Source organism: Scyliorhinus canicula, chromosome 18 (genome assembly GCF_902713615.1).
Source record: "Scyliorhinus canicula chromosome 18, sScyCan1.1, whole genome shotgun sequence".
In the NCBI taxonomy this organism is placed as follows: Eukaryota; Metazoa; Chordata; class Chondrichthyes; order Carcharhiniformes; family Scyliorhinidae; genus Scyliorhinus; species Scyliorhinus canicula.
In genome coordinates this window covers 43,159,556-43,184,126 of record NC_052163.1, presented here as the reverse complement: position 1 = coordinate 43,184,126, position 24,571 = coordinate 43,159,556, and the positions used below count along the sequence as shown (strand labels likewise).

General features: G+C 45.9%; 1 protein-coding gene across 16 annotated transcripts in view; it reads left to right on the top strand.

Moving 5' to 3' along the window:
- Positions 1–18,178, top strand: part of arhgap44a (Rho GTPase activating protein 44a) — a 378,392-nt gene extending 360,214 nt beyond the window's left edge. For 10 of the 16 annotated variants that reach the window (XM_038778043.1, XM_038778047.1, XM_038778050.1 and 7 more), the window contains 2 exons: positions 2,019–2,372; positions 16,428–18,178. In XM_038778043.1, the coding sequence (XP_038633971.1) occupies positions 2,019–2,372; positions 16,428–16,579 (506 nt within the window). In that variant the 3' untranslated portion in view covers positions 16,580–18,178. Of the gene's footprint in view, positions 1–2,018; positions 2,373–8,563; positions 8,615–16,427 lie in introns of all 16 variants that reach the window. The other 6 variants (XM_038778038.1, XM_038778045.1, XM_038778042.1 and 3 more) reach the window with 3 other exon arrangements.
- The last annotated feature ends 6,393 nt before the right edge of the window (positions 18,179–24,571 follow it).

The window sequence follows — 24,571 nt, the reverse complement described above, 5'->3', positions numbered from 1 at the left end:
GCTCCCTGGACACACGACTGGCGAGGTTCCTTTTTCATTACAGGACCATGCCACATGTCACGACAGGGATAGCACCAGCAGGGCTGCTGATGGGTCGGTGCCTCCGGACTCATTTAAGTCTGACTTTCCCAAGTTTGGGCAGGAAAGTCGAGCTGCAACAAGATATGCAATGGAAGTATAACCGCAGGATGCCAGAGGTTTTCAATTGGGACGTTATTTATGTCTGGAATTTCTGAGACTGTGCCCTTTGGCTTCCGGGGATTGTGTTGGTAAAAACTCAAGGGAACACCTTGTGTATGCACATTAACCATCTTAAAAGATGCCAGGCCAGGGACCTCAGTACCTCACCACCTCATGGACCACCAGTTAGCCAAGGAGGACAACTCGCAGTGGCCCTAAGCCATCAAGATGATGACAACTCCACTCGGAGATAGACACCAAAGCATCCGCGCTCACAGACAATGTGTGTCCGGAGCCAAACTCCCAGCAGTATCTCTCCAGAGATTGTCTTGGAAAAGGTGGGGGTGGGTATGATAACGCCACAAGGGCCACGGGGATACCTTGCTTGATCTCCACATGGGACTTGTGGAATATGAGCTTCTTTGCTAGTGGGCAGAGGCCCACCCATCTGGGGCAAATAAGAACTCAGTATAAATGCTGGCCTGGACCAGCATATTGATTGTCCCAACAGGGCTTTACACTGTGGATATATATTTGCTGCCCTAGGCAGACTTTTCGTGACCGCAAATGAACGGCGTTCATCCTACTACTTGGCTTCCTGGATCTTAATACTTAGATAAGGAAACCAGTGCTGTTCAGAATACTCCAGATGTGGTCTCACCAATGGCCTGTACAACTTAATTATAACCTTTCTATCAACTGCCCTCATAATAAATAAACTGTAACATTCTTCTATACTCAGCAGTGTCACTGGGGAGGGGGTGACCGCTGCTGGTATGACGCCCACCTAAGGCCTTGGATCAAGTAGGGACCCAGGTGAATGATGACAAGGATATGGGATGGGGACTGGGTCACTGGGGAGGGGGGGTTGGCAGCAAGGGCAGGGGAGATGCTGAGTACCTTCGAACGAGAGACCTTACTCTCCGGGAGCTCGCAAACAAACATGCAAGGGTTTGTCTGGTGCTGTGTTAATACCAATGGTGGGCCTCAATTTTGGGAGGGCCTTGCCACCATGGATTTAACTGAGGTGGAAACGAAGCAGACGGGGTCACTATCTGCCATCCTCCCACCTGATTAAATCCACCCCCCACACACAAAACCTGTCGAGGAGGAGGGCACAATATTCTGCCACATATCTGGATTGTTATTTTATGCTAGATTTTCTGAGTGCTAGTGGGCACTTATTAAACAGTTGAAGCAAAAACAGAAAATGCTGGAAATATTCAACAAGTCAGGCAGCATCTGTGGGGAAGAAACAGAGCTCATGTTACAGAACACTGAACTTGCTTCAGAACCTGGTGACCGGAAACAATGTTCTCTCCACTGACACTGCCCATTCTGCTGAGTATTCCTTGCATTTTATGTGTTTTGCTTCCATCTTCCGGCATCCACAGTACTTGATTTTGTGTCAAATGGTTTTGTAACGCTTACTGATATTTTAATTTAGCTGTCAGCCATTTCGCAAGCTCTCCTCTCCCATGTACAATACGACCTCCCCTCCGTGATGCTCTGCACAGCCTTGCCCAGCGGTGTATTTCTCCATCTTTCCTCACTGTTCCTGTGCTGTTCTGCTCTCCTTTACCAGGGTGCTCCGCAGCAATTCCTCTCCAGTGTGCTGCACAGCTTCTCTCTCTTCTGTAGTGCAAAGCTCAGATTGTCCTCTGGAGTGCGCTGTTGAGCAGTTTAAAGAGCACACTTACTATAAAATATATTTTGTTTTTGATCTTCTGGTTTTTATTTGCAGATCAGCTGTTTTTTGAAGTGATATTTTGTCATACCAAATGTGCCTTTAAAAACATACACACACAAGCTAAACATGTCATTTCTTTCCTTTACAGCTGCAAAGAAGGTGGCCCCCATAGTGTCCAAAATCCCATTTGACCAGTCAACAGGCCAGCCTTCCCCTGCAAGCCTTTCCCCCACACCTCCAAGCACTCCCTCACCATATGCTGCAAACTATCCTCAAACCTACACCTTGCCATCAAGCCAAACACCCCCAGCTGCACCATCCCTGTCTTCTCCTCCATCCCAAACAAGCACTTTAACTAAGTCTCGACCCACACTCAAGCCTAGACAAAGACCCACCCTTCCACCTCCACAGCCTCCTACAACAGGCCTCTCTGGGTCTAGTCCACAACCTTTGGACCATACAATTTTAGACAACCTGTCAGCTGGAGAAAGCATGTCTACAGGTATGAGTTTGCCTTAATTTACCAGTCGTTGCAGAGGACACAGAATAATGCTAACATGTTACGTTGCATTGTAAATCAATGAGTTTAAGTATTATTAAATTATTCAGTTTGGAATTATAAGATCAGTGAAATGAATTTGAATTCTTGTTTTAGAAGTTGTTTAAAATATTCCGCTGATTCAAAATCTTAAAATACTTGCATTATTTCAAAATGAAAGGAAGAAGAGAATCTTTCTTTATTTCATGCTCAGAATATAGGTATCAATGAAAGGCTAGCACTTATCGCTCCTCATTTGTTGCCTTGTGATGGCCTGTCACTTATTGGACCACTGCATCTGGTTTGATACAACTATATAACTTGCGAAGCCACTTCTGAGGGCCAGAGTGGCCAAGGTCAGCAGGGTTCTTTCTTTCTCGAAAAGACATTGGAGAATTCATTATGTTGCTATGACAATTATAGACACTTTTACTGGTTATGGGCGGGATTCTTTTTTCCCCAAGCCATGTGTGCCTCGGCAGCGCGCCATTCACTACTGGCGGTGAGACTTTCTACTCCCGCTGCTTGACAGTGGGATTTCCCAGTGAAGCCACCCCTCGACTCCGGGAAACCCGCGGGTGGGTGTACGCTGCGAGCGGGAAAAGAGAATCCCAATGGCCGGAGAATTCCAACCTTTCTTTTTCTCCACATTTTAAGAAACTGAACTCGTATTCCTCAAATTGTCGTATTAAGTTATGAACTCAAGCTCTCTGGAATATTAATCCATAACATGACCACCACACTGCCACACTTGGTAGTTTAACATGTAGCAAAATTAATTTGGTCCCTGATTGTCTGCCTATCTAATAACACTCAAATCTATCAGTCTCCATTTTCTGAATAGGCTGCCAGACAATGTCTCTGGTAATAATCAAATATTCTATAAGCATGTTTTTTTTTAAAAAAAGGGTGCAACTTGTGTTCCTTTATTGTGTTTTGTACCGACTGACTGGAGCAATACTTGCGGCCATTGTAAAGAGGCTCCCATCTAGGATAGCCCAACCTTCCAAATTTAGAAAATATCTTTGACCAGTGGCAAATCTCATGGCACAATTTGGAGGAAAATATGAATTTAAATGTAATGTTTTTTTAAATAGACTATAAACAAATTCCTGAATGTGTATTTCTACCAGTTCTCGCTGTTAATATATTGTGGTGCATAAAGATGAAACAAGAATTCAAATGCATGCTTTGAACCATGGTCATTTGGCCATGAAATCTTAAAATAAGCAAAGCTTATGGCTGGAGATATTATCGCCCTCGAAAAACACAACACTTCGATTGAACAGTCCACGTAGTGAATTTCTCACAACTACTTTTAGTTCCAAAATATATATCTGTTGGTTGAGGAGAGCTGCTTTAAAAAAAAGTTCACCAATTGCAACTCATGTCCAAGGTGACTGGAAAACTAACTGATTTATATTGTAGAACACATTACAAGAACAATTGCACTTTCACAGTCTGCAGTTATCATCAGTTCCAATTCCCTCGTCACCATTACCTTCCTCAGTAACCTAAAAAAGATAAAAACCAATGAGCCAAAATCCACACTGTTCGACATCTATGGGTGGGTTAAACCAATCAGAAAAAAGATCACTTCCAAAACCAAGCCCAGTTTCTGTTCACACTGCCACCTAGGGAGGCTGACCAACACTACGTCCAGGGCACTTGCTTGCCATGAAAAGGCAACCTCGTTGCTGAGGCGACACCATGTTGCCAATCACTGCCCAATAAGTTCACTGCTGTGTGAAATAATTACCTCTTGCCAATGGCTAACTATAGAATCATAGAATTTATAGAATTTACAGTGCAGAGGAGGCCATAAATAAGAAATGTAATTGTGCCCTAATGAATATTGTTAATTTCAGAAAATTCTTCTAGTGAAGAGGAAATCAGGTGCTAAATGTAACAGATCGAGGTGTAAGGCCTTTAAGATGTGTCGCAAGGCAGCGTCTTTCTTCAATTGGCTGACACACTACTGATTGCCAAATGCTAGCGACAAACCCTTTTCAACCTCTGCTGTTGAGCCCTTGCGAAGCAATTTCTGAAAAGCATTCTGAAATTGGTGAAAATTCAGTTGGAAGGTTAAGCACCTCTTTGATTTTTGGAAAGGATCCTTCTTCTACCCGCTGATAATGTGGCCTTTTGCCGATGACCATGAAGTGTTTATTTCAGATAAATTGGAATGCGAGGTACAGAGATACAGTACTAATACACTATGAAATGCTGAACACAATTCAGTTCATGGGACTGAGCATCACTTTGGTTTGATGTACCTGGTAAAGCTGCTATCCCTTTCAACCTAACTGGTAGGGACAGACCAACTTGTCCCAAAATACAATCATCAATACTACAACACAGTACCTTCATTGCAGTGTTAATGTAAGCCTACTTGTGATACTAATAAAGATTATTATTATATGATGTATTATTTCTGGATATCATTCGCTGAAATTCAATTGTTAGAAATTGGAAACAATTAAACGATTTGGAAGAGCATTTTAATATTATAATTAATTTTTTCAAAAGCTGTTTTCACCGGGTCAATTGTCTTTCAATGCCCAAAAAATGTCAATCATATTTTGGTGGAGTGGACAACCAGGCACTGATTTAAAGCACATTTTTCACAATTTAGCATTTTAAAGAGATTGGGAGATTCTGGACCCTACTAGCATCAATATATGTAAATAAATGAAACTTTTCTCCCTCTGCAATGAGGAGGAATTCTAGTTTTGTTGCAGATCTGTTTACTCCTGACAGTCACTTAAAAGCCACTTAACTTAACCAGCTTTGTCAATTTTACATCTATTTTGTCATGTTTGGCATGGCATAATAAGAACAAAGCAGGCCTGAATCACTCTGCACTTGATAAATTATTGCCCGTTTCGCTAGTCTTAAACCCACAGGACACGCAGAAGGTGTTTGTTTATCTGCCACAAAATGGCAAACGTGCTGAGCAAAATGCAATTCGAGTAAATTCATTGAACCAGTTTGAAAATCAGTCTGCTTGCTGATTCAATTTCAGTCTCCTCAAAATGACATGGATGTGTGAAAGTATTAGTAAAGCTTCTTATAGCCATCATTTTAATCAAACACTCATTCACTGATCTTGTGGTATTTTGTTTATGTTGAAATGTGTGTATCATAATTAACTCAATTTTAAAGTTTAAGTTCAGCACTGTGCCCGAGATTATATGCAAACGTTTCCAAACCATTATAGTTTACTTCACCTTGCTCCATTTATTTCTCTTTCCCATTCAGTTTGTAATTATTTTGAATGTGATATCAAAGCAACAACTCACAACAGGATATAAATTGGACTCAAGACTGTTCTGGCTTTTAATAAGATGCAATTTGCATCCTCATTTTCATGAAAGGAATTTAACAGTTTTCAAACAGGAGCTTTTGTCCCAAATTGTTCCCTCTCTTCTTTATCAATAGCCTTTTTTTAATGAGGTATTTCTCTTACACACACCTCCATATCAACAGGGGGAGTCCTGCAGGTTTCTCCCAGTGCTACTCTGCTGGCAGTGCACGGTGGCCAGTGCTGCTAGTCAATGCAGCTCCCAGACTGGCTCTAATTGGCCAGTGCTGTACTTGAACTGGCCAGTACATGTCTCTAATTAGCCAGGATTGTTCTCTAATTGGCCAGTTCAGTTCTCTAATTGTCCAGTGCAATTCTCTAATTAGACAGGACAGTTCTCCAATTGGCGAGTGCTGCTCTCTGATTGGCCAGTGCAGCCCTCTAATTGGCCAGTGCTCTTCTCTAATTGGCTAGTGCTGCTCTTTCATTGGCCTGGATAGTTCTCCAATTGGTCAGTACTGCTCTCTAATTGGCCAGTGCAGCATTCTAATTGGCAGTGTTGTTCTCCAATTAGCCAGTACTGTTCTCTTATTACCAGTGCAGCTCTCTAACTGGCCAATGCAGCTCTCTAATTGTCGGTGCAGCTCTCTAACTAACCAGTACAGCTCTCTAATTGGCCAGTGCAATTCTCTAACTAACCAGTACAGTCTCCTTTGGACTGATCTGTTCCCTGTAACAACACTATTCATGACGCCCTATGCTGCTCTTCCTCATGTATTTGCTTTGTTTAGCCCCTTGTTCCGCACTGTAACCAGTCACTATTTGTTGGTGTACTTTGTCGATAATTCTTTTTGTCTACTCTGTCCGTTCCCTCGGCCGCAGAAAAATACTTTTCACTGTACTTTGGTTCTTGCGACAATAAATCAATCAATAAATCAGTGCAACTCTCTAACTGACCAGTGCTGCTCTCTAACTGGCCAGTGCAGCTCTCTAACTGGTCAGTGCAGCTCTCTAATTGGTCAGTGCAGCTCTCTAATGGGCCGGTGCAGCTCTCTAATGGGCCAGTGCAGCTCTCTAATTGGTCAGTGCAGCTCTCTAACGGGCCGGTGCAGCTCTCTAACTGGCCAGTGCAGCTCTCTAATTGGTCAGTGCAGCTCTATAACTGGCCAGTGCAGCTCTCTAAATAAGCAGTGCAGCTCTCTAACTGGCCCTCTAACTGGTCAATGGTGGCCAACCTGGCTTGTTCTCTGGGATATGCCTGCCCTCTCGGCAGCTGCCAAAAGCATGTTCCCTTTCCTCGGGAGCACAGCCGACGTTGCCACTGTAGGTCATTCTCAGCCTATGTTTACCATTTCTGTGTTGCAGCAATTTACCCAATCTTAGACTGATCATTCCAAATGGAATTATCAAAGAGGAAAAGGTTCATGAAGGATTGTTATTTCTTTCTCTTAGAAAATCAAATTCCACCAGTCAAATAGATAGAATTTTTCATATCAATGAACATCGGTCTGTCGAAAGCGGCTGTGTTTGTGTTTAGGTACTTTGCTTTTTACTGAATTTAAGAAGCTAAAAAAAGTCTACGCTTCAGTTTTCTGCCTCTGTTGTGTTGCCAAAGAGAAAAGTCGAGTTCTGTGGAACGTTGATCAATTCTTTTTTTAATGCCTCTACAGACATTTATATTTTTCCCTTTACTCACATCCCTTCCAAGCAAGTCAAACAGCAGCTGCGTTTTCAGTACATCCATGCCATTCAGAAATGCGGCTACAAAATAAATGTGAATTTTAATAATCCTAAGCAGGCGAAAATAAATGGCTCTTGCCCCTGATGATTTACTGGGTCTAAGTTCACTCCCAGTCTGATTTAACATAGACTTCAGCATTAGCGAACTAATGAGTCATGCAATCTGATAGACAGTGAAGGTGCATAAAATATTGAATGTGATTGAAAAGATAGACCCGAACTCAGTTAAACCAGGAACGTCGGAAAGGAGAGTTGAAAGTTCAATCAACATTCGGCAAATTTAAAATTGATATCAGGAAGGCAGCTTTCGTACCAACGGTGAACTGTGTTAGTATAATTTACACTGGCATACACCTTGGAGACTTTTAAGAATATTACCGTTAGACGTGAAATATAAGCAAGAATAAATTTAAGTGGCCCATCCAATTCAAGTAGGATGCTGTTGAGAATAAAATGTCAATTGAATTAGGGAAGTGCGAAGGAGGCAAAGAGCATTGTTCTACACTGATCATTATTTAGATTATGATAATGTCATCACTATATTAAATGCATTACAAAAATGGCAGTAAACATGTACATCAAACTTCTTCCCGTAAATTGGTGCTGGCACGAACCGAACAAAACTCCCTGACTGAGCAGTCGATCAACATCTTTTCTTCCACTAGAATTCCCATTTGGGGGTGGGTGGCATCAGTGGGCTCCAGCACGCATAAGATCACAATCCAACAAGAGGCAGCCCTGTCAGATAAGAAGAGAGAAGCAAGTTGAACTATTCAAATAGATCAGAATCATTTGCATATGATCTTTAAAATTGAAGGATAAATTGGAAAATATTAATCTTTTTTAGTTGATAACATTTCATACAAGCTTCTATATGTATACTATGTTTTTTATTTAGTTATTGCGTTTCATTATTCCATTTTAATTTAACTGGAGTTTATATGTTTCTTACCTAAATGGACAGTTAATTTCTTGCGTGTGTTACATTTCGTGTGATTGATATGAATTTTCTTTTCAGTGAAGTTTCTCTGATTATCGTTTTCGAAATTCTGAACAATTTTTCTATGATGTTCTTTTTTTCCTTTTGGGTGCCTATGTTTCATACTTGCAGCTGTTTGACCAGAATGAGTCTGTATTGGCTAAGTGTGAGGGGGAATTTAGGGTAAGCTGGAGCAACAACCTCCCCTCTGGCACTTCAGCTAACTCTGGAACTCTTTCAGTTGCTATTTGTATGTCACCACTAACTCATCTGAACTGACCTTTGCATGAGACTGAAGCAGAGTTGCATGGCTTGATGTTGGCACAGAATTCACAAATATTTTAATTCGTCACTCTTACTCTTTTTTTAAATGTCCTTATCGTCTGCCCCTTACAACCATGTAATGTACTAGAATTGAATATTTTGATCCCATGGCTTTAGTAATTAAATGTAACTTGCTTTATTTGTACAAAATATTTTTCCCTCTTCCATTTCATTATTATTATTTTTAAGGGATGTCATGATATTACAGTGTGAGGATAAAATCCCACACTATCCAACAAGCTACCGTGGTATTGTGCATTTTCCATATTCTGAACCAGTGCGCAGGATTTCAAGTTTTCCAAAACTCGCATCTTCCCTGCACAGCAATTTAAACCCTTCTTTGTGGGCGGGATTCTCTGGCCTTCCCCGCGGTGTGTTTCCCAGCGGCGAGAGATGGCCGGCCATTGACCGACGGCGGGATCTTCTTGTACCACCGCTGTCGATGGGATTTCCTATTGAATCCACCCCACACCACCGGGAACCACAGCGTTAACTGGACTGAACAACCGGCGTGAACAGCCATCATTCCACTTGAACCAAAACTCAAGAGAAGGAATGGAAGTGTTTATTAGCTTAACACAAGCAGAGTTATAAAACAGAAATATTTTGGCTCTGTTTAAGGCTAGAATTGCATATTGTGGTCAGGAGTTAACTGTTTGTGCACTCACCAGCTAGGAAAGTAAGTGAGTGGCAAGAAGCATTCTCCCTGAGCCCCATCACTGACATTGGAGACCGTGCTTACATTGAGATTTAATAGAATCTCTCAACCACCTCAATGGCATCACCAGGTGCACTTACTGAGGCACACTTTAAAAATAAACACCAAGTTTGGCGCAAACATAATCTATGTTGAAATAATTAACATTTAATAAATACATCATATAAAGCGTCTTCACAACTAAGTTAAGTATTCCATGTAGGAGACAACATGCACGATCATTTTTCGAGGAAGCATGACATTGGGTCGGGTAGAATATTCCAGTTGCGCTGGCGGTGCAGCCTCGATGCAGATTTTGCGGTGGCATGGGGTGGATTCAATGGGAAATCACATTGACAGGGGCAGGACTGGAAGATCCTGCTGCCGGGCAACAGCGGGCCGCCTCTCACAGTTAGAAACGCATCACAGGGAGGCCAGAGAATCTTGTCCCAAGGAGTGTTTATTGGCGGCGGGAGACAGCCCTCCGTTCGCCAGCAGTGGACCAGAAGAATGGGATTTCCCATTGAATCCCCCCCACCCCCCACACCGCTGGGAAACCTGCAGCAGGGGTGTGCCATCGGCGGGGCTGAAAGATCCTGCCCGTAGAGCTCGCCCAGGTCTTTTAAATCCAATTATGTTACAAATTTAGCTTTTATTTTATTGCTGATAGGAGCATTTGTGTTTGGTTGTATGTGTGTCGAGTGCAAGAATTGGAACAACTAAAATAAATCTAGTAATACACGGCAAATCAATAAGTGCCTAAAAGAGAAAAGCGGGATATTGCCCAGCCACTTACTCCATTTACAGGCTGGTATGTCTCATAGGAGATCCCAAGGCAGAAAGAAAGTTCCAAAAACCTGAGCCACGGGGTCAAATGTGGAATGTTGCTCATAGAGAACAACAGCCTGTGGTGGTACGCAGAATTGGCCAGAAAACATGCAAAGGTTGGAAATCTGAAGCAAAAACAAAAAATGCGAGGTGCACAGCAAGTTGATCAGCGCCTGAAAGAGAAAGGTTAATGTTTCAGATACGACACTTGATGCACTATCAATTGTACTAAAGACTCGGATTGGTACAACAGGGGCTTTATTACAGTCAGATGCGTGGCCTCCTAATGCAGCTGGCAGAATGGCTGATCAGGAGGAGTCATGCATATTTATACGGCTCTTTGTAGGCGGAGCTAGCCGGCAGGGGCTACCGGCGAACCTGTAGTATAGGTACTACCGTACATCCCCTAATACAGGTGTACACAGTTAACACAGTGGATCACCACATTCACCCCCTGTTAAAAATGAGTCCGGCGGAGGTGGCGTGGAACTATGTACAGAATTGTGAATTATTTACAGAGGGGAGGGGAAGAAGTATATGTCCATCTTGAAGTCTGGTGCCCGTCAGAGGTTAAGCCTGTCCGGTGGTTTGACGGTTCGCTGGGAGCGATGTAGTGGTGGTGGCGTCGACGACGTCGGTGCTGGCGGTGTTGGTGCTGGCCAGTAGTTGGATGACTCCAGGAGCTTGCCGAAATCTTCTTCGTCCTCTAGCGTGGGCAGGGGAAGGAGGGATGGACCTGGTTGGGCTGATGCTGGGAGCGCCGGGGGAGGGGAGGGTGGCATGTGGGTGGGGAAGTGTGTGGGAGTGAAACCCGAAGGAGCCAGGTCCCTGAGTGAGACCGTATCCTGGCGGTAATCGGGGAACTCCACATAGGCGTACTGGGGGTTGGCGTAGAGCAGGCGTACCCTGTCCACCAAGGGGTCCGCCTTGTGGAGTCGGACACGCCTATGTAGTAGAACCGGTCCTGGAGCTGCGAGCCAAATCGGGAGCGACACCCCAGATGTGGACTTCCTAGGGAAGGTAAAAACACGTTCATGGGGTGTGTTATTCGTGGCAGTGCACAGTAGAGACCGGATGGAGTGCAGTACATCCGAGAGGACCTGCTGCCAGCGAGCGGCTGGGAGGTTTCTGGACCATAGGGCCAGCTGGACGGCCCTCCAAACTGTCCCGTTCTCCCTCTCTACCTGCCCGTTTCCCCGGGGGTTGTAGCTGGTCGTCCTGCTGGAGGCGATACCCCTGCTGAGCAGGAACTGACGCAGCTCATCGCTCATGAATGAGGATTCCCTGTCGCTGTGGATGTAGTCGGGGAAACCGAACAGAGCGAAGATGGAGTTGAGGGCCTTGATGACGGCGGCAAACGTCATATCCGGGCATGGGATGGCGAAGGGGAACCTGGAGAATTCATCGACCACACTGACGATATATGTGTTGCGGTCGGTGGAGTGGAGGGGCCCTTTGAAATACCGCTGAGGCGTTCAAAGGGGCGGGGCGCTTTCACCAGGCGCGCGCGGTCTGGAAGGTAGAAGTGCGGCTTGCACTCCGCACAGACCTGGCAGTCTCTGGTGACTGTCCGTACTTCCTCGACGGAGTAGGGCAGATTGCGAGCTTTTACGAGGTGATACAACCGAGTGACCCCCGGGTGACAAAGGCTGTCGTGCAGGGCACGGAGCTGGTCTACTTGTGCACTGGCACATGTATCTCGGGAGAGGGCGTCTGGGGGCTCGTTGAGCTTGCCGGGGCGATACAAAATCTCGTAATTATAGGTGGAGAGCTCGATTCTCCACCGCAAGATTTTATCATTTTTGATCTTGCCCCGCTGTGTGTTATTGATCCTGAAGGCTACCGACCGTTGGTCAGTGAGGAGAGTGAATCTCCTGCCGGCCAGGTAATGCCTCCAGTGCCGCACCGCTTCAACGATAGCCTGGGCCTCCTATTTAACAGAAGAGGGTGCGGGAAAAGAATGCCACGGGTCTGCCTGACTGGTTTAGAGTGGCAGCAAGGGTGACATCTGAAGCGTCACTCTCTACTTGAAAGGGCAGTGTCTCATCTACTGCGTGCATCCCGGCCTTGGCTATGTCTACTCTAATACAGGCGAAGGCATGTTGTGCCTTGGCCATGAGGGGAAATTGAGTGGACTGTATAAGTGTGCGGGCCTTGTCCGCGTATTTTGGGACGCACTGGGCGTAGTAGGAGAAGAACCCAAGGCAGCGTTTGAGGGTCTTGGGGCAGTGGGGGAGGGGAAGCTCCATGAGGGGGCGCATGCGGTCGGGGTTGGGCCCCAGGGGTCCGTTTTGGACTACGTAGCCGAGGATGGCTAGGCGGTTGGTGCTGAACACGCACTTCTCCTTGTTGTAGGTGAGGTTGAGGAGAGAGGCGGTGTGGAGAAATTTGGCAAGGTTGGCATTGTGGTCCTGTTGGTCATGGCCGCAGATGGTGATGTTGTCCAGGTACGGAAACGTGGCCCGCAGTCCGTACCGGTCAACCATTCGGTCCATTTCTCTTTGGAATACCGAGACCCCGTTAGTGACGCCGAAGGGAACCCTAAGAAATTGATAGAGGCGACCGTTCGCCTCGAAGGCAGTGTATGGACGGTCCGATTTACGGATGGGGAGCTGGTGGTAGGCGGATTTAAGGTCAATCGTCGAGAAAACCCGGTACTGTGCAATCTGATTGACCATATCGGATATGCGAGGGAGGGTGTACGCGTCGAGCTGCGTGTACCGATTGATGGTCTGGCTGTAGTCCACGACCATCCTGTGTTTCTCCCCAGTTTTAACCACTACCACTTGGGCTCTCCAGGGGCTGTTGCTGGCCTCGATAATACCCTCCAGAAGCAGCCGCTGAACTTCGGACCTGATGAATGCCTTGTCCTGGGCGCTGTACCATCTGCTCCTGGTGGCGACGGGCTTGCAATCCACAGTTAGATTGGCAAGGAGGGAGGGAGGGTCAACCTTGAGGGTCGTGAGGCCGCAAACAGTGAGTGGGGGTAGGGGCCCGCCGAATTTGCGGGTGAGACTCTGGAGGTTATATTGAAAATCCAGACCCAGCAATAGTGCAGCACAGAGGTTGGGGAGAACGTATAGGCAGAAACCGCTGAATTCTACGCCTTGGACAGTGAGGTTGACCACACAGAAACTTCGGATCGGGACAGAGTTGGACCCGGAGGCCAGGGAGATCCGTTGGTTGGCGGGGTGAACCGCGAGGGAGCAGCGCCTTACCGTGTCCGGGTGGATGAAGCTTTCGGTGCTCACGGAGTCCAGTAGGCAGGAGGTCGCGTGGCCGTTGATTAGCACTGTCGTCGAAGCGGTGGCCAGGTTGTGAGGACAGGACTGGTCCAGCATCATAGAGGCGAGCAGCAGGTGGTCGTCCGAGGAGACAGATGGGGAGCGACGGCGACCCGGGTCCAGCATTCCAGTCCCGAAGGGGAGACAAAATGGCGGCGATGGCGACGTCCGGAGGACCTGTGGGAGAGAAGATGGTGGTGCCCATGCAGCGCACATTGCAGGGGCAGGGCAAGATGGCGGCGCCCACGGGCCGCATGTGGACCTGAGGGGAGAAGATGGCGGCACCCACTGGCCGCACATGGCCCCAGGAGCAGAATATGATGGCGCCCATTGTGCGATCGGCTGGGGGAAGGGAGCGAATTCGGGCGCGATAGCGGCGACTGCGCGGGACTGGCACACCGCCGCAAAGTGGCCCTTCTCACCGCAGGATTTGCAGATGGCGGCGCGGGCTGGACAGCGCTGGCGGGGGTGCTTCTGTTGCCCGCAGAAGTAGCAGCGGGGTCCCCAGAGTGCGCAGTGTGGCGGGCAGCGCAGGCATATTGTGCAGGAATGGCCCCAGTCGGGGGTCATTTGCGGGTTCCAAGATGAGTAGGAGGGGTGGACCGTGCGGCGAGCGGGGTAGGACTGGATGTTGCGCAATGCGACCACCATGGAGAGCGTTAAAGCTTTCGACTCCGCTAGGTCGAGCGTGGCCCCTTCCAGCAGTCGTTGTCGGATGGGGTCCTACGCAATCCCCGTCACGAATGCGTCATGCATGAGGACATTGGAATGTTCCGTGGCCGTGATGGCCTGACAGTCACAGTCCCATACGAGTGGGATAAGAGCCCACCAGAAGTCTTCGATCGACTCACCAGGTAGTTGTACGCGAGTGGCGAGTACTTGCCTTGTGAAGAGAGTGTTCGTCTTCTGAACGTCGTTCTCTTTAAGAAGTGCCATGGCATCTGCATAAGTCGGGGCATCCTGGATCAGCGGGAACAGGCTGGAGCTCAACCTGGAGTATAGAACTTGGATCTTCTGAGCTTCTGTCAGCGCAGGGGTCGCTGAGTTGATGTAGACCTCAAAGCAAGCCAGCCAGTGATTAAAGTCCTTTCTGGCGTCTGGCGACTGCGGATCCAGCTGCAGGCGATCTGGTTTGATCCTGATGTCCATAATGCAGAAAAACTGACTGTAATAAATTGATGCACTATCAATTGTACTAAAGACTCAGATTGGTACAACAGAGGCTTTATTACAGTCAGATGCGTGGCCTCCTAATGGAGCTGGCAGAATGGCTGATCAGGAGAAGTCATGCATATTTATACGGCTCCTTGTGGGCGGAGCTAGCCGGCAGGGGCCACCGGCGAACCTGTAGTATAGGTACTACCGTACATCCCCTAATACAGGTGCACACAGTTAACACAGTGGATCACCACAACACTCCAACAGAATTCCTCAGTTCTGAGAAAAGGCCAGCCCGGAATATTAACCTGTCATTTTCTTTCAGTTACTGACTAACCTGCTCGGCAATTTCTTAGTTTATTTCAGCCGTTTAATAAAGACTTCAGATCCATGGATTTATAAATAGGGGAATAGAGTGCAAAAGCAAGGAAATTGGACAAAACCTTTCCAAAATGCTGGAGCATTGTGTCATATTCTAGGCACTATACTTTCAGGAGGAATTTGAACCCCTTGGAGAAGGTGCAGAGGAGCTTCACTAGAGTGGGAGCTTCAATTACAGAGAGAGGCTAGAGAAGCTGAGGTTGTTCACCTTTGAGTCGAGGACAGAAAGGGGAGATTTGATGGAGATGTTCAAAACCGTGAAAGATTTTGTTAGAGTACACAAGGAGAAACCTGGGGCTGAATCCTCCGCCTTCGGGATTCTCCTTTTTGCCGGCAGCTGGGGGGGGGTTTCCCGTTGGCATGGGGCTGCCCCACAATGGGAAACCGCGTTGACCAGCTGGCGAAGAGGAGGAATCCCGACGGCGTGCCACACCAGAGGGTACTAGGGAACAGAGACTCCCGGCCTTGTTTCCTCAGAGGACACAGACCTAAGGGGATTGGCAAAAAGAGCTGGAGGTGAGGTGCAGAGAAATATTTATTAGTTATTATGACCTGGATTGCGCTACCTGAAAAGGTGGTGGAAGCAGATTGAATAGTAACATTAAAAGGGGTAATTGGAAAAGTAGGAGAGAATGGTAACATTTTTGAAGAGATAGGAGAGAAGAGCGAGACAGTGAGGCTAATTGGATAGCTCTTTCAAAGTGTTGACACAGGTGTGACGTGCTGAATAGCATCCAGCGTTGTAAGGTTTTATATGTTCAGGATTTTAGAAAACTATTTAAAGGATGCTAGTGAAAAATAAAGCAAGAGTTTCTACATTTCACTAAGTTAAAAGTCCAGTTAACAGATTTCAATGGGAACGTGTGGAAACTCTGCGATGGTTGGCCTGCAGTGGTGCAGCGTGATTTAATTGTTTTCTACTTCAGGTAATTGCATAGGTCACAAACTAACTTAAGCCCATCTTCCTTAATGTTTCAGAAGCTGTACACACAATAGGGCTGTATATAGCTGCGACACTGCACAGTAAACTGACACACAGAGAAGAATAAAATGACATGTATCTACATTAAATGTTCTCAGCTTTGTAGCAGCAAGAGCCAGAATTGGCAGGTTCTAAAGCTAGGGACAAAATATTAAAAGAACTAAGAATCAGTTTTGACCTGGTCAGATAACCATATTGTGACATCCCTATTATTTGTCACAGGCTAATGGCACTAACAAGGATGTTTGATGGAATGACATTTTTTTTTTAAGTATTCATGTGTGTGTTGTAATGTTTAAGTTGTATCATTGCTAATGAATCATTTATTTTCACTGCTTACAGATATTGACAATCCAGATCCCTCTTTTGTACAGTCAGTAGAGCTTCACGATGCACTCTACACTGAATCTTCAGACCAAATTTGCACAAACTCTGTGGCAGACTCTAGAATAAGAGCAGATTCTGATGAGGAGTCAGAAAGTACTGTCCTATGACAAAAGAACGCTCCATTTGTGTGGCTCAAGCTGTACATATATTACATCTGCAGGATGGTAGATAAGTGGGCATCTCTCCACATAGCCGCAAGAAAAGCTGCTTCCCTTAATGATGGGAATGGAATTCTATAAGAGGAAAATGTTGCTTTGGTTTGAGTGTTGTTGGTCAGCCCTTTAAAACACTGTTCTGTTGTCTGTGAGCAATTTTTATTTTTTTACTTTTTATTTCACCTTGCTGAAACAATTTTTTTTCAATAAAGAACTTGGCCTTTCAACTTAATTTGATTTATATATTTTCATAATATATAATACTTAATAATAATGGCATATCATACAATGATACTTTCACACCCACATGAAAATAAGCAAGGAGATTGTCTTTCTGGGATAGTAGTTTGAGTTTCTGTATCTGGCAAAACTTCTGATTCTTCAGGCAGAATGGATTTCCACAACTAGGAGGTCAGAGCCTTGTATTCACAAATCTTCCCATCTACCGAAGAAATGCCCTTTCTGTTATAGACTGCAATGAGCTAATCCTCAGAGTGGGTGAAAAGGTGGACCAAAAAATGTAGGTTAAAGTACAGTACAGAGATTGTCAAAAGAAAATCTTCATTGTCCGACAGATGGAGAGGGTTAACTCAGGATTAAGTCGACAAGCACTGTTGGTGAGAGAATTAACTGTTCTAACATGTACCCATGGCAACAGCCAGTCAAAGATTTTGACCCCGCCCCACCCAGAGTTTTACAGAATTGCAAACGAGATCCATTTCTAAAAGTGGCTGTTCACACAAAATTAAAACCCTGACTATAATTTCCTATGTAATATAAATTATCATAGAAAATATAATTCTGTGTCCTGTTGTACACATCCTAGTATTTGTCTGTTTATACAGTTCAAAGGAGAAATGTGCTAAATACAGTGATCTAGTTTAAATTTGTATAATACATGCACAAGAGTCCGGCAATTGCCAATCTTTCTGAAAGTATAGCCAGGGAAAGGGAAGAAAGTTGTCAGTATTGTACTTTTAAAAAAAAAGTCTGTATGTGGATGGTGACTATTACAATGGATTGTTGTGGCTGTAAAACCTTACTTGTTATCATGCCAGAATACCTTGTACAAATAGAATTTAATTAATGTCTATGTAAATGTTGTATTAAAATATACTGTGTATTTAAGGGAAAGGGGCTAGACTGGCGGCTGGTTATGTGGCTATTGCCTTCGTAATGTACAGGACCTAAAACATTGCCCAGTGCAGTGACCTATTTTAAATGATCATAGAGTGTAGAGCTATGAGAGAACATAATATATCTGTTATATAAACACTTGTTTCATGCATTATGTTTCACTTGAAAATATATATAATTATAGTGCTTTAAAATAAACACTCCTTGAAATTAGAGGGTTTAGTGGCTATGTCTGAGAAATAAAATAGTGCTGATTCCCTCATCTGTGGTCTCTCGTCAAAAACCTGGAGAAAAACTGAACTGAAAATGAAAATATATGGAATATTACAAAATGTAGAACTTGATGTGTCCTTAAAAAAAATGTTACAATTTCATATCGGCAAAAAAATAAAATGTACACATTTTGACAAAATATGAAACATTCCAGTCATTGTGTACATGTGTGGCTATGTGTTATGGACAGTGTTTTCAAAATTGACATCAAATGAAAAAGCATTTTGTAGCATCCTTTGTAGCACCTGGGTCTTATATAGAGATTAATACCGTAAAGTGCAAACCCTTTCATCAGTCTGAAAATTGATGGGAATCGTTATCAAGGGCAGTCTTTGTGCCACAAGGTGGAGGCAAAGATAGCTGTTAAATTGCTGTGTGCATTATGACAGAACTAGATTTAAGCTCTGCCCTCGTAGAAACTTCAAATCATAAGATAATGCCAAATGCCTTGCATGCCTCCTTGGGGAGGCAGTGGCGTAGTGGTAACGTCGCTGCACCAGTAAATCAGAGACCCAGAATAATGCTCTGGGGACCCAGGTTCAAATCCCGCCACCGCAGATGGTGAAATTTGAATTCAATGAAAAAAATCTGAAATTAAAACAAAGTCTATTTGTGTCGACTTGTAAAACAAAGTCTATACCGTGCAGGCGGCACGATAGCATAGTGGTTAGCAGTATGGTTTCACAGTGCCACGATCCCAAGTTTGATTCCTGGCTTGAGTCACTGCTGTTTGTGCGGAGTCTGCACGTTCTCCCCGTGTCTGCGTGGGTTTCCTCCGGGTGCTCCGGTTTCCCCCCACAGTTCCAAACAGGGAGAAATCGTAAGGCTGGCGTCAAAAACGGGCGGGTTTGACACCAGCCTCCCCCCCCCGACCGGGAACCGATTCTGGTCCCCAGTCGGGGCTAGCATGCCGCGGGCGTGAACTCCGGCATCGCGGGCTTAACGAACTTCGTTAAGCCCACTTGCCAGAGTCTGCGACGGCTGACGCGTCATATGACGTCAGCCGCGCATGCGCGGATTGGAAGACTCCAACCCGCGCATGCATGGGTGACGTCATCGCGCATTTGCGCGAAACCCGCGATGCCCCTCAGCCGCCCCGCGAATTGATACAGCGGGGCGGTGGAAGGACAAAGAGTGCGCGGGAATCGGACCCGCTGCCCGCGATCGGTGCCCACCGATCGCAGGCCCATGGCACCCTTGGCACGGCCGTGGTACTGCCGTGCCAATCGGTGCCATGGTTGCCAAGATCCGAACTTTACGGCCATTTTTACGAATGGCCAGACCAGGTGTGTTTGCCGTTTGTAAAAACGGCCGTAAATGGCTTGGACTTCGGCCCATCGGCCAGCTGAGAATCACTGCTCGCCGTAAAAAAATGGCGGCAGCGATTCGTGTCGGGAGTCGGGCGTGGGGGGGGGGGAGAATAGCGGGAGGGCGTCAGACTAGCGTGGCCGTAAAAATTTACGTCCCCCGCTATTCTCCGCACCGTCGTGAGTGCGGAGAATTGCGCCCGTGCTATTAGGTAATTTGGACATTCTGAATTCCCCCACGGTGTACCCAAACAGGTGCCGGAATGTGGCGACCAGGGGCTTTTCACAGTAACTTAATTGCAGTGTTAATGTAAGCCTACTTGTGACAATAAAGATTACTAGAAAATTATTATTATTGTTGATGACTATGCAACCATTGTCGATTGATGCAAAACCTATCTGGTTCACTAATGCTCTTTAGGGAAGGAAATCTGCCGCCTTTACCTGGTCTGGCCTACATGTGACTTGCGACCCACAGCAATGAGTTCGACTCTGAACTGCCCCCTCAAGGGCAATTACGGGTGGGCAATATATGTTGGTACAGCCTGCGACTCCCATGAACGAATAAAAAAAATGGCCCACCCAATAGTGATTTTTCAAGTAGTTGGCGGATTGGCAGTCTCTGGGCCCTTCTCTTTCATTGTATGATGACTAATACTTTCTGCTTAATGAAATTATTGATATTTCTGAGATCTAAAATAGCTTCAGTCCTTGACTTTTGAAATCCTCTAGAAAAGAAACAATAAAATAATGTTGCTGACTTTCTGGCTCTGAGATAACTCTTTAGTTTGTATTGAAGTGCCCAAAACACACAGTTAGCTCATTCTTTGGTGAGGATCAATTCGGACAGTGTCAGCTGATTTATTTATTAATTCCTGCACAGGGTGTGGATGTATTTATTTGCCTACCCCGAATTACCTGCGAGTCAACATCTAGATTTGCCTAATGAGGAGGGGAAATGAAACTCCACACGCACCCTGTTTGAGATTTACATTGGGAACATTGGTGCTTGCTCTTTGCTTATCACTCATCAGCTCCCCAAACCCTGGTACTTCCAACATCTTGAGCAGGGCCGTAGCTTTTCTCAGCCCTTGTTGCTGCCTTAAAAATTTGAGTTCTGACTCTGGATTGAGTTTACCGACCAACGTTTGGTTCATGGGCCGTTCTCAGTAACGTAGCAGCATGGCCATGAATGCAATTCCCCATGTACTGACCTCTTGATTTCAAATTGTCCCCTGTCGACAATTACCAACTGGAAGTCGGGCACTTCCCATGGGAATAGCTTTCTTTTAAAACCATAGGACCAAAAACTCCCATATTACACGGACCTTCCACTCATCACACGAAAGCTGAGGCAGATGTCCAGCCTCGCGACACTGCTTCCTCTTTTTCATTGAAGAACAAGAACCTTGGCTGAACCCTGACATCCAAAAACTAAGCAAGATATGTATGGAGGTAGAGAGGCACATCAATCAGCATGTCCACCAGGGATTTGGGCCACAAGTGACCATTAGTCCTGAGATTGAATTGAGACATTTTCAATCTGTTGGGATGAGCCTTCAATTCCATTTTACAGTTTTTTTCATGAAGCTGCTCAAAACATGAATAACTTGCAAGTTATAAAAGATCTTTAATTTTACAGAAGCATCAGCCATTCTGGATTAATGAAGCATTGTCTGGCATCTTTGAATTTGTCTATATACCTGTTTCTGGAACCTACCTCTTCATTCACCTGAGGAAGGAGCAGTGCTCCGAAAGCTAGTGTTTGAAACAAACCTGTTGGACTTTAACCTGGTGTTGTAAGACTTCTTACTGTGCTCACCCCAGTCCAACGCCGGCATCTCCACATCATGGAGACACGCTGCTGAAATTTGCTAAATAAAATTGTTCGACCAGTTAATTTGGATTTAAACTGACACATGTCTCTACTTAAGGCAGAGAGGGAAATGGTAGCAGTATTTACCAGTTTGATTTATGGTTCTGTTTTATATTGAACCCAGGACAGTAAGACCATTCCATGTGATATTTATAATGTCGGCAGCAATGTCTAATGAGTTTTATGAACCTCCTTAATAACATTTTGGTTTGATTTTTAAAGTTTCCTTTGCAATTTGCTTTCGTTTGGTGTAGTATCCCTTTAAGGGCTGCACTTGATTAGTCGCTTAGTTTGTTTAGTTTAATTGGTTTCACACAAAATAGTGTAATGTGCACAAATGGGACAAAATGATATTTATTGTAGAATCCATGGGATCGATGTAACAGATATCAGATGAAACAGAGTCCTGTGTCGAGCACGTTTAGCTGGGTGTTTCTGGCACCAGCAGGGCCGAGAACAATCCCACTATCGAAGGGACTCTGCTTCATTTTGGGGTCTGGACGAGGAAGGTCCCACCGAGCCACACTATTCCCCATTTTCTGCACTAATGAGCTCCACTCGAACCTACTGCTACAGCCTCTAGACCGCTCCCAACACCCCTATAAGGGGGTCATCATGCCCTGCACACCCCACCTCAGAAGGGCAGGGCATCTCCAGGCCCTAATCATTGGCAAAATGCCACCCAGGCACTGCCAACTTGGCAATGCCCCTACCAGACTGGCAGTGCCATGGTGTCACCCAGGTGGTATCAGGTGTGCTAGTGTACCATCCTGCCCAGGACCCCCACTCACCTGAGAGACCCCACCCAAGTGTCAGAACGCCTGGTTCCCGTTTGTGGAGACCAGTACGAACCAGCACTCACTCAGGGGGTGCGATTCTCCGATCCCACGCCGGGTGGGAGAGTCGCGGGAGTGCCGGGCGAGTCCCACCACGTCGCCCTGGCACCCGCACGCGATTCTCCCACCCCCCCGTCAAAAAAACGGCGTGCCGCGTTTCACGACAGGCCGCTCGGAGAATCGCGGTGATTCCCCTGCCCAATCCGACGGGTTCACGCCGGCGCCAACCACACCTGGTCGTTGCCGGCGTGAACAGCGCGCAAACGCTGCGTGTGCGGCCTGTGGGGGGTGGAGGGAGGATCGAGCACCAGGGGGGTGCTCAGTAGGGTGCTCACCGATCGGCGGGCCGGCGTCTCTAAAGGACGCACTCTTTTCCTCCGCCGCCCCACAAGATCAATCCTCCATGTCTTGCGGGGCCCCCGCGGGGAGGACGGCAACCGCGCATGCGCGGGTTGGCGCCGGCCAACCTGTGTATGCGTGGGTGACATCATTTAAGCGCCGCTGGCCGCGTCATTTACGCAGCGCCGCTTTGACGCGGCGCCAAGGCCCAGCGCGCTTAATTGACGTGGCGCCGCTCCTAGCCCCCTGGGGGTGGGAGAATAGGGGGTGAGGAGCGGCCTCCGATCGGAGTGAAGCACTTTGTCTCCCGTTGGGAGAATTTCGCCCAGGGTCTCCAAGACGCAGAGGTTAGATCTTGCACCTTGGGCAACTCTGGCGAGTGCCTGGCAAAGTGTGCAGTAATATGCAGATTTGGGTCCCACCCATTGTGGACGGTATCCGGATTGCGACGTCTCGTGAAATACCGTTAGATCTCACAAGCTGGAATGTTGTGTTCCCAGTCGGGCACGGCTGTTAGATTTTGCCCCAAGATCTATTTGCTGGCCCAAAAATATAGCGATGTTACAAGTATCCTTCCAACTTAAGGCTATCAGCAGTAAATGATTCTGCAGTGCTGAATCCTACCTTTAACCAAAGCCTGGTGATAACAACTGTCCATCTTCCTTTCTCTTTAACCATGCCACCACTTGAATGCATGATCCTGTTGATTGTACCATTTACCTTCATGAGGTACAATATTATCAATGTACATCACTGCTAGCCTTAAAGAGTTTTCAATTTAGTTTGGTGCTGTGCAGCTGAACACACTGATAAAGTAATTAAAGCATACTGTACCAAGTGTGATGTTTTTCGATTAGCTGCTAACACACATATTGGACTTTTACATCTTATGTTATGGGATCAGTTATCTTGAATTGGAAAATGCCTGTGGAACAATTACTCAAGTTAATCTGTGCAAAATGTTGTAGCATTACAAACAATAGAACTTTATTCACTATTCATATTTCTACAAATGAAAATATTGGCCTAGCTTTGCAAACTTGGAGAAAATGTTGAAATATTTCCATTGTTTATGATATCAGCTGACGGCCTGAATTTCCCCAACTCCATGATGATGAGTATAGAGGCAGGAAAAGTATCTTTCTGGGTGGACCTGTCACCCTAGGCCTTGTTAATTTCTGCATTACAGTGTAGACCAGAAAAGGCACCGCCATGCTGGGACGCACTTACAGTCACCAACCAGCCTCAACTTCACCCATCTCTCGCGATGGGGCAACAACTGGCCTCACTATACCTACAACGTCGAGAGTCCTCAGGGCATCAAATGTGGAGGTGGCCATTAGGAGGGGTATAAAAGCCTTCAGTAAAATACAGCCCATCGTCACATATTTGGCTTCAGATCCTTTTGAAAAGGAAGGACATTTTTGATTTGTTCAAAGGGAAGTAATTAGCAACTACAGGTTTGGCTTGCTATAATCAAACTAGCCAACAGATGGGGGTGTTGTTTGTTCTGAAAATGGAATTTCAAATTCTGTCAACAGTAACGTGTTAAATTTAATGATGTGGTCAATTAGTTTGAATGGCAGGAAACAATCAGCTCTTCAATGTGTTTGCATACTTTTTTTTTAATAAACAATTTTATTGAGGTAGTTTTTGGCTTTATAAACAGTTACAGACATCATCAGAAAGAAAGCAAAAAAGGCAAAAATGTGCAAACATCCACGTACTTTCAATACTTCCATCGTAACATTGTTTGCATACTTTTAATTACTTCTGTGAATGGTTGCATTTCCTCAAATTTGGGGCACGATTGTCTGGCCTCTCTGTGGTACATTGCCCGGTGACACGAGAGGGCCGAATCCACCCCACGCTGCTGGGAAACCCATGGTGGGGGTGTGCCATTGGTGAGACTGGGAGGTCCTACTGGCAGGAACAGCCGGAAGATCTCGCAACTTGTTTTTATGTCATCACAAAACTCTCTCAGTGATGATACTGAAGCAAAAAATTCTGGAAATACTCAGCAAGTCAGGAAGGGTTTATGTAAAGAGTTATTTTCTTTGGTCGAGGTGACCTTTCCTCAGAACAGAAGCCAGCAGAAGTGCGGAGGGGACAGGAAGTACAAAAGGGAGGCTCTGTGATGGGTGGAGGACGGTGGAGATTAAATAAAATACTTCAT